Source organism: Eimeria acervulina, genomic scaffold (assembly GCF_000499425.1).
Source record: "Eimeria acervulina Houghton genomic scaffold, Eah_scaff601, whole genome shotgun sequence".
NCBI lineage: Eukaryota > Apicomplexa > Conoidasida > Eucoccidiorida > Eimeriidae > Eimeria > Eimeria acervulina.
This window is the reverse complement of record NW_013549698.1, coordinates 7,201-16,489: the sequence shown is the minus strand read 5'-3', so window position 1 is coordinate 16,489 and position 9,289 is coordinate 7,201. Positions and strand designations below refer to the sequence as shown.

The window sequence follows — 9,289 nt, the reverse complement described above, 5'->3', positions numbered from 1 at the left end:
GCAAATTCACTGCGAGAGTCTTTGCCTTCATTTTATTTTATTTGTATATATCGCTGCTTCGGTTTATTTGTCTCTCCTCTTCTCTGTGTTATCCCTATCTTTGTTTATTATTATCTTTCAGTCAGGATTTATTTATTTTATCTTTTGCTGCTGCTGAGGTGTATATACAGCAGACGGTCGTTTGCTTGCCGCCTGTACACTTTCGCATGCAGATACTTGGGGTGTATGTGCACTGTAAAGGTGTTTATTAAATAAGAAGTAAACAAATAAAGAGATTGATATAGACGTAAATATAAAAATATTTCTATTGATGCATGTGAATACGAATAGTGCGTAGCTGCGCATGCCGTTGGAGTGCACAGACGCAGTTATTGGAGTGTATAGGCATCTGGGGTGTACATGCAGGTCTTGGGGCTTGCACATGTAGGTATTGGGGTGTATATGCAGGTCTTAGGGTATATATATATAGATATGTAGGTATTGGGGTGTATATGCAGGTCTTAGGGCTCTCTGAAAAGCTGAATGCAGCGCTGAACAGCAGCAGTTTTGAAGTTAGTACGGTGGTTTGCGAAGAGACAGAGGCTGGGGCTGCTGAATTGAGCTTCTTACTGGAGAGTCTACGGCAAACAATGAACGACGAAATTAATAAATTAAAAGACGACTTCTTGCTGCAGGCCGAGCTGCAAACCAAAGAAAACTCGCGGTTCAGGGCTCTTCTTAAAGACACTCAAACAGAGACAGACGCAATCAGAACACAGATATTAGCAGCAAAAAAACAAATTGAAAGGCTTGAAGCAGAAATAGGCTCCGGATAAAACCCTAAACCCTAAACCCTAAACCCTTAAGTGGCTTCAGCGCCAAGCCTCCTTCTTGCAAAAAGAAAAAACGCATTCAGCCTCAAGGCTCTCAAAACCGCGACGCTAAGATTGTTTTTCTTGGGGTAGACGAGAGCCCTGACGGTTTAGGGTTTAGGGTTTAGGGTTTAGGGTATAGGGTCGCACGACAGAGACCGCCATGCTGCAGCCAAGTGCTGCTGCAGCAGCAAACGATAAGAATTAGCTTCCAGCTGCTGCGTTACGCTTTGGGTGTTGTCTAGCAGCAGCAGCAGCAGCGCAGCAAGCTCGTGGGGGCACTGAAGCATACAAACCACAAACCCTAAACCCTAAACCCTAAGCCCCAATTCCTAAACCTCAAACCCTAAACCCTTATCTACCCAAACCCTCAAAATCTAAATCCTATACCCCAAACAGAAACACCCAGAGCCTAAACATTAAATTCCAAACCCTAAACCCTAAACCCTAAACCCCAAGCCCTAAACCCTAAACCCTAAACCATCCGGCCGAGGACAGCCACTCATATATCCAACCTTTGCACCCAAACAATGGGGGTTTAGGGTTTAGGGTTTAGGGTTTAGGGTTTACCGTGAAGGCGTCGCCAGTTTCTAAAACGCGGTGTTGGTAGAATGGACCTGCGCAGCAAACCCCAAACCCTAAACCCTAAACCCTAAACCCTAAACTCAAAACCACCTATGCTAAACCCTAAACCCTAAACCCTAAACCCTAAACCACATACGCTAAACCCTAAGCGACTGACAAGAGCAGAAACGGGGCAGCACAAGAAAGCGGCTCCAGCGGCTGCAACGCGTGGCTTGTTGCTGCTGCTCCTGCTGCTGTTGCTGCTGCGGCTGCTGCAGTGTTTGCTGCTGGTGCTGCTGTTGTTGCTGCTGCAGCAGCAGCTGCTGCTGCTGCTCGTTATACAGCTGCAAAGCTGTCCCCCCACAAACCACCGCCGCAGAGTCCTCGCCTGGGTTTACACCCGATTGGTGCTGCTGCTGCTGCTGCAGTGTTTGCTGCTGCTGCTGCTGCTGCTGCTGCAGCTGTTTGAAAAACCTCTGGTTATATTGAGTGGCCTCGCTAACTTCGCGGGGCCTCCGAGAGCTGCTGAAGGAATGAAGATGACTAAGGGAAACCAGACAAAAGCTGCTGCTGCTGCTGCTGCTGCTGTTGCCGCTGCTGCTGCTGCTGCTGCTGCTGCTGCTGCCGCTGCGGAGCTGGGCGCTGCTGGTGGCGCTACTTTTGCAGTTGCAGGTGTTGTTGCTGCTGCTACTATGTGTGCAACGAGTGCAGCCAGGAGGAGCAGCAGCAGCAGCGTCCGCAGCAGCAGCAGCATCAGTAGCAGCAGCAGCAGCTGGAGCAGCAGCGTATCGTTGTATTTGCTTCTTTTCAATTAGAAGAAGGGCCTCAGATAACATCAAACGCGGGGCCAGCCGATCCAGCAACGGGAAAAGCAGCGAAAAAGAAACAGACGCTGAGAGGTAGCAGCAGCAGCAGCAGCAACAGCAGCAGCAGCAATAACAGCAGCAGCAACAGCAGAAAAAGCACGCACAGCAGCAACAGCAGCAGCAGCAGCAGCAACAGTAGCGACAGCAGCAACAACAGCATGCCTAAACGCCACCATGTAGATGGCAGTCGTTGCACTGCAGCAGCGAATATACAATAGCTGGCTGTTGCGCGTCTAGGGTTTAGGGTTTAGGGTTTAGGGTTTAGGGTTTACTGCCTGATGCTGCGTCATAGAGCGCCTGAAGGGCCCGAGAGAATTCCAAAAGTTGAAGGCAGCGGCCGTCTGCTGCTTCCTGCGTTGCTGCTGCTGTTGTTGCTGCTGTTGCTGTTGCTGCTGCTGCTGTTGCTGCTCCTGCTGTTGCTTGTGTTGCTTCTGCTGTTTCTGCAGCAGCAGCAGCAGCAGCAGCAGTTCCTTGGGCTTCTCCCGTTCTGTTGTGCTCTTCAAATGAAGCCATCGTTACGGGCTGGGGTTTAGGGTTTAGGGTTTAGGGTTTGAGTGGAAGACAAGGACCCCCCAGTCGCGTGTCCCAGGACACACACCCTAAACCCTAAACCCTAAACCCTAAACCCTCGACGGAAGACTTTAAAGATTTCATTTTAAGAGACATAAAAAGATATTTCAATGCCGAAACACTTCAACAAAACTTCAGCAGAGTTGGGGGCCCCCCGGTGGTACCCAGGGGCCCCGGGGGCCCCTTAATAGGGTTTAGGGTTTAGGGTTTGATGCCTTCTGAAGCTTTCTCGACCTTTTCTCTGGAAGACAGCTGCTCTTTCGCCAGTACACCCTAACAGATGGTGGTTTAGGGTTTAGGGTTTAGGGTTTAGGGTTTAGGGTTTAGGGTTTAGGGTTTATGGCTCAGCAGGACGGCGGCTGCGCCCTCTTGGGGGTTTCTCTCCCAGCGGGAGAAACAAAAGTTTTGCAGCAGCAGCTGCTGGCAGCAGCGCAGCAGAGCAGCAGCAAGGAGAGGCAGCAGGCCTTTGCTGCTGTTGCTGCTACTGTTGCTGCTGCTGCTGCAGCAGCAGCAGCAGCAGGAGAGTGCCACGCTCATGCAGCTGCCGTTGCTGCAATCCACATAGGTACGGGATTCAACTTCCTGCAGCAGTTGCTGCTGCTGCAGTTGCTGCTGCTGCAGTTGCTGCAGTTGCTGCAGTTGCTGCACTTGTGTCTCCTCTGCTGCTGCGGTGTTGTTGCTGCTTTTCCTGTACACTAAACCCTAAACCCTAAACCCTAGATATAAGCCCTAGGCCTAATGCGTAAACCCTAAACCCCGGTGTATATAAACCCCCCGCCTTGGAGACTACCGCTACGCCCTAGGCCTAAACTCTAAACCCTAAACCCTAGATATAAACCCTAAACCCTCGTTTTAGGGTTTGTTGCGTTCAGCTGGGAGCGAGGAGCTACGGCGACATCAAGACAGCAGCCATTTGCTGCTGCAGCAAATTGCTGCTGTGGTGCTGCCTGCTCTCTTTGCTGCAGCAGCTGCTGCTAAAGACCCTACCAAAGCAGCAGCAGCAACAGCAACAGCAGCAGCAGAAGGAAACACGGTAGCAGATCTAGCAGCAAGAGCAGCAAAGCCACGAGAAACAACGGCAGCAGCAACAGCAGCAACAGATCCAACAGTCACAGCAACAACAGCAACAGCAACAGCAGCAGCAACAGCAAATGCAGCAGCAGCAGCAGCAGCAGCAGCAGCACAACAAACGGCAAAGCTTTTCCTCACTGCTGCAGCTCCATTCGGCTATCTGCTGGAAGTAGAGGTGCGTCGAGAGTTTAGGGTTTAGGGTTTAGGGTTTAGGGTTTAGGGTTTCGACTGGCGTTTCTCTTTCCTCACACTAACAGTTTTTGGGGTTGTGGAATTGTGGTTAGGGTTTAGGGTTTAGGGTTTGGGGTTTAGGGTTTAGGGTTTAGGGTTTAGGGTTTGGGGTTTAGGGTTTAGGGTTTAGGGTTTAGGGTTTAGGGTTTAGGGTTTGTGTGCAGCGGTTCCAAGTGCGGCGGTTGCTGGCTAAGTCACTCATTGACAGCGGGGTGCGGCAGCAGCAACAGCAGCACCAGCAGCAACAACAACAATAGCAGCAACAACAGTAGCAGCAACAACAGCAGCGACAGCAGCAGCATTAGGGATAGCAGCGACCGCAGCAACAGCAGCAGGAGCAGGATGAGCAGGCCCAAGATTAGCAGCAGCAGCAGCAGCAGCTGTTTGCAAACCTTCCCGCTCTTATGACTCTCTTTGTGCTGCTGCTGCTGCTGCTGCTGCTGCTGCTGCGCAGGCATTCCTGGAGGCCGCTGAATTTCTGAATTCGCTGGCGACAGAATCTTTCGCGTGGGGCTGCTGCAGCTGCTGTTGCTGCCGCTGTTGTTGCTGCTGTTGTTGCCGCTGCTGTTGCTGCTGCTTCTGTTGGTGCTGTTGTGGCTGCTGCAGCCGCTGCTGTTGCTGCTGCTGCTGCCCTCCTAACGCCATTTCTGCAACTGCTGCTGCTGCTGCTGCTGCTACTCTTCCTACTCCTGCTGCAGTTACTGCAGCTGCTAGTCCTGCTGCAGTTGCTACTACTACTACTACTACTACTGCAGCAGCAGCAGCAGCAGCAGCAGCAGGTGTTTGTTTTATTGGTTTTGCTGCAGGCGTATAGGGGGAGAAGAACGCATCGAAGTAATTCTCTTAGCTGCCGGTACTCAGCACATTAAATTAATTAATTAATTAAATTAAATTAAATTAATTAAATTAAATTAATAAATTAAATTAATTAAATGAGTGGATGGTGGATAGACAAAAACAGACAAACAAACAAAACAAATAAAAATCAAACGAAGGGAGATATAAATAATGCAGAAATAAACAAATAAACAAATAAATAAACATATACTTCGCTTCTGTCATGCTGCTGCTGCTGCTGCTGCTGCTATTGCTGCTGCTGCTGCTGCTATTGCTGCTGCCGCTTCTGTTATTGCTGCTGCTGCTGTTGCTGCTGCTGCTGCTGCTGTTGCTGTTGTTGCTGCTGGTGCTGTTGCTCCTGCTTCTGTTTCCGTTGCTGCTGCTGCTGCTGTTCCTGCTTGTGTTTCTGTTGCTGCTGCTGCTATTGCTGCTGCTGCTGCTGCTGCTGCTGCAGAGGCCTACATTCTAGGGGGGGAGTTTGCATTGGCTGAGCCCTTTGCAACCCATGCTGCTGCCTTTGCTGCTGGAAGTAAAAACCCTGCACTTAAACAAAAGCTTGCTGTACGACTCTCTTCTTCTTCTTGCTGCTGCTGCTGCTGCTGCTGCTGCTCGCGTTGCTACTGGGTGCTGCTGCTGCTGCTGCTCGCGTTGCTACTGGGTGCTGCTGCTGCTGCTCGCGTTGCTACTGCTGCTGCTGCTCGCATACCACCGCTTTTGCTGCTGCTGGTGCTCGTGTTGCTACTGCTGCTGCTGCTGCTGTTCGCGTTGCTAGTTTTGCTGCTGCTGCTGCTGCTTGTCGCGTGTTTCGTAATGCTGCTCTTTGTTGCTGTTTGTGTTGTTTGCTGCTGCTGCAGCTGCTGCAACTGCAGCTGCTGCAATTCCGCGGCAAATGGGCGGAGGCAGCAACGCGGTCCGTTCGGGAGAATGTTGCTGCTGCTGTTGCTGCTGCTGCTGCTGCTGCTGCTGTTGCTGCTGCTGCTGCTCTATCTGCTACACTTCGTGTTGCGTTCGCTTCTGCTGTTGCTGCTGCCGCGAGTGTTTTTTTGCTGCTGCGGCTGCTGCTGCTGCATACTTAGGAGATAACTGCTGCTTCTTTCTGCTGCATCTTCATGTTGGTTTGCTGCTGCTGCTGCTGCTGCTGCTGCTGCTGCAGTCTCTACGACCTATCTAAGGAAGAAGAAGAAGCCGCAGAAGATGCATACGGCGTACATACACCCCACCACAAGCATATCGGTTGAAGGCTCTCTATTCTTGTTTATGTCGTTGCTGCTGCTGCTGCTGCATTCACTCCTGCTGCTGCTGCTGCTGCTGCTGCTGCTTCAGGGAAGCGAAGGGAGGTCTCGTTTGCTGCTGCTGTCTCTCTTCTGCTGCCTCCTTTCGCCTGACGGACCGCAGCAGCAACAGCTGCAGCAAACTATACTTCAGGCAAGCTGCTGCTGGTGCAGCCGCTGCTGCTGCTTGTTCTGCTGCTGCTACAGCTGCTGTCTATGCTCAGAATGATATGCTGCTGCTGCAGCTGAAGCAGCAACCCCTGACGGATTTAGGGTTTGGGTTTTATTGTGAGGTTTATGTCTAAGGGTTTAGGGTTTAGGGTTTAGGGTTTAGGGTTTAGGATTTAGGATTTAGGGTTTAGGGTTTAGGGTTTAGGGTTTGCTGCAGGACAGTCGTTTTAAGGGCAGCAGCTGGCTGTCTTTCTTTGAGCGAATATCGAGAGAGAAATTCATTTCGAAGGAAGACGCAGAGACAATCACCAGTAAACCCTAAACCCTAAACCCTAAACCCTAATCCGTAAACCCTAAACCCTAAACCCTCGTTTGTAGAGTACCTGCTGCTGTTGCTGCAGCAGCCTTTCGAGACTTCTCTCCTCTGCTTAGCGTATCTAATAGAAATAGGCTTCAGCAAAAAGGGTTTAGGGTTTAGGGTTTAGGGTTTAGGGTTTACGGTGTGCTGCAGACACAATGGCTGTTGAAGGCCAAATAGCATCTGCAGTGAAGACCGCAATTCGTCAAAAAAGTTTGCCGCTGCTGATGCTGCTGCCTGTGCTGCTGCTGCTGCTGCTGCTGTCGTTGCTGTGCTGCTGCTGCTGCTGCTGCTGTGGCTGCTTCAAGCGCTGGCGCTGCTCGTGCTGCTTTTTTCGTGGTTTTGTTGCTTCTGCTGCTGCTGCTGCTTGCGGTGTTGCTGCATCTGTTGTTTTTGCTGCTGCTGCTGATGTTGCTGCCGCTGCACTTTATTCTGCTGCTGCTCCTCCCTGCCGTTTTGCTGTTGCTGCTGCTGCTGGCGCAATAATGCTGCTGCTACTGCTGCTGCTGCTGCTGCTGCTGCAGACTTGTGCGCGTTGTGCTGTCTATACAGCTCCTTGCCCTTGTCGCGGCTTGCTGAGGCTCTTCAACTAACAGAAGAAGAGGTGCGTAAACCCTAAACCCTAAACCCTAGACGTCTGGAGGAAGCAGGGTTCGGAGCTAGGGTCTAGGGTTTAGGGTTTAGGGTTTATGCTTTTCAGGCTGAAGAGTTCGCCTTCGACTTGTTGGCCTCGGAAAGAATCGTGAGCTGCAGCTGTCGCTGCTGTTGCTGCTGCTGCTGCTGCTGCTGCTGTTGCTGCTGCTGCTGCTGCCATTGCTGTTGGTGCAGCTGCTGCAGCTTATGTGCTTGCCTAATTGAACTGCTTTCATTTCTGTCTCCTTTTGCTGCTTCACCTGTTGCTGCTGCTGCTGCTTCTTCTGCCGTTACTTTTCCTGCTGCTGCTGCTCATGCTGCTGCTGCTGTTGCTGTTGCTGCTGCTGCTGCTGCAGAAAGGGCGAATTGATGGAGAGCGGCGAGTGCTTCGCGTCTTTAGCGGTGAGTTAATTTCAGAGCAGTTAAAGCTTAGGGTTTAGGGTTTAGGGTGTAGTGTTTAGGGTTTTAGGGTTTAGGGTTAAGCGTTTAGGGTTTGGGGTTTAGGGTTTAGGGTTTAGGGTTTAGGGTTTAGGGTTTGGGTGTGCTGCAGCAGAAACGGAGTCTTGTAGGTGGGGCGACTTCGCATTAAATCTCTTCACCGATTTACACCGCCTTGCAGAGGCCCTCGACAGCTAAATCCTAAACCCTAAACCCTAAACCCTAAAGGGGTTTAGGGGTTTGAAGTAAACCCTTCTTGTCTTGAGACTCCCCAGCCGACATGCTTTTCAATGCCTAGGGTTTAGGGTTTAGGGTTTAGGGTTTAGGGTTTGAATGTGCTACATACTTCATACTGCAAAGCCCTAAAGAAATGTTTCGCATCGTTCTTTCCTAAACCCTAAACCCTAAACCCTAAACCCTAGGCCTTTGCTTCTAGGCCTCAAGTCGCTACCTCTAAAGGCTTGATCCTCCCTTTTAACCCCTAAACCCTAAACCCTCATATCTAAGCCCAAACCCTCACCTCTGAACCCTAAACCCTCATAGAAACCCCAAACACTAAACCCTTGTGCCTTGCTCGACTAAACCCTAAACCCTAAACCCTAAACCCTCATTATGCTGCGATGCAGCAAGCACAAAGCAGCCACATCTTCATTGGATTGGCTTAAGCACACTGCTCTCCTTTCTAGGGTTTAGGGTTTAGGGTTTATTTATACTATAATAGTGCTGTGCTTATTTATTAGGGTTTGCTGCTAGCTATAGACAGTATTTGTTAAGCTAAACTTTGAACATCAATAATCAGTTCGCCGGCGCTTAATGCTGCTCAGGGTTGTTTTAGGGATGCATATTGCCTAGTCTAGGGTTTAGGGTTTAGGGTTTAGGGTTTAGGGTTTAGGATGAGGTGTCTGTACACCGCAGCAGGGAGCGCTGGGGCTTCTTGCGCGGTTATTTTTTCTGTATTTTTATTTGTTGTTAGTTTAATAGAAATAAAATAAATTAATTTGTTTTATATTTTATTATTTCAATTATCTTATTTGCATATCTTCCGCTTCCAGGTAAGCTACTGCTGCTGCTGCTGCTGCATGCGGCGGTCGCAGCAGCAGCAGCAACAGCAGCAGTAGTAACAGCAGCAGCAAGGATTAAAGCAAAGTAGGGTATAGAGGGTTTTATTTAGGCGAACGTCCCTTAAAAGGTTTTATCTTTTTTTATTTCTATTAATAGGTTTAGCTGTCTCTCTTTAATCTGCTTGCTGCAGCAGCGCAGCTGCTCCGCTGCTGCTGCTGCTGCTGTCTGTCTGTACAGCTCAGCTCGTGAGGCTGCCTGCTGCCTCACCGCCTTGGGGTGGAAGACAGGCAGCAAGACGATCAGCAACGCATGCAGCAGCCATAACAACTGCAGCAGCAGCAACAGCAGCAGCAGCCGCAGCAGCAC

At 50.3% G+C, this 9,289-nt stretch overlaps 4 protein-coding genes across 4 annotated transcripts; 2 read left to right on the top strand and 2 right to left on the bottom strand.

Annotated features, from left to right (window-relative positions):
* Positions 1–982: 982 nt before the first annotated feature.
* Positions 983–2,794, bottom strand: EAH_00044080 (hypothetical protein, conserved; the record flags this gene model as incomplete). Its single annotated transcript, XM_013394889.1, has 4 exons — positions 983–1,132; positions 1,422–1,468; positions 1,594–2,307; positions 2,554–2,794. 4 exons carry the CDS (start codon positions 2,792–2,794, stop codon positions 983–985), a joined length of 1,152 nt encoding a protein of 383 aa, XP_013250343.1.
* A 337-nt stretch (positions 2,795–3,131) lies between these two features.
* On the top strand, positions 3,132–4,410 carry EAH_00044070 (hypothetical protein; the record flags this gene model as incomplete). Its single annotated transcript, XM_013394888.1, has 4 exons — positions 3,132–3,134; positions 3,200–3,416; positions 3,724–4,097; positions 4,318–4,410. The coding sequence occupies 4 exons, from the start codon at positions 3,132–3,134 to the stop codon at positions 4,408–4,410; spliced, it is 687 nt and encodes a 228-aa protein (XP_013250342.1).
* Positions 4,411–4,555: 145 nt separating this feature from the next.
* On the bottom strand, positions 4,556–5,474 carry EAH_00044060 (hypothetical protein; the record flags this gene model as incomplete). The annotated part of the gene is made up of 2 exons (XM_013394887.1): positions 4,556–4,902; positions 5,453–5,474. 2 exons carry the CDS (start codon positions 5,472–5,474, stop codon positions 4,556–4,558), a joined length of 369 nt encoding a protein of 122 aa, XP_013250341.1.
* A 405-nt stretch (positions 5,475–5,879) lies between these two features.
* Positions 5,880–8,059, top strand: EAH_00044050 (hypothetical protein, conserved; the record flags this gene model as incomplete). Its single annotated transcript, XM_013394886.1, has 7 exons — positions 5,880–5,900; positions 6,650–6,743; positions 6,944–7,003; positions 7,315–7,394; positions 7,491–7,532; positions 7,780–7,825; positions 7,974–8,059. 7 exons carry the CDS (start codon positions 5,880–5,882, stop codon positions 8,057–8,059), a joined length of 429 nt encoding a protein of 142 aa, XP_013250340.1.
* Between the last annotated feature and the right edge of the window lie 1,230 nt (positions 8,060–9,289).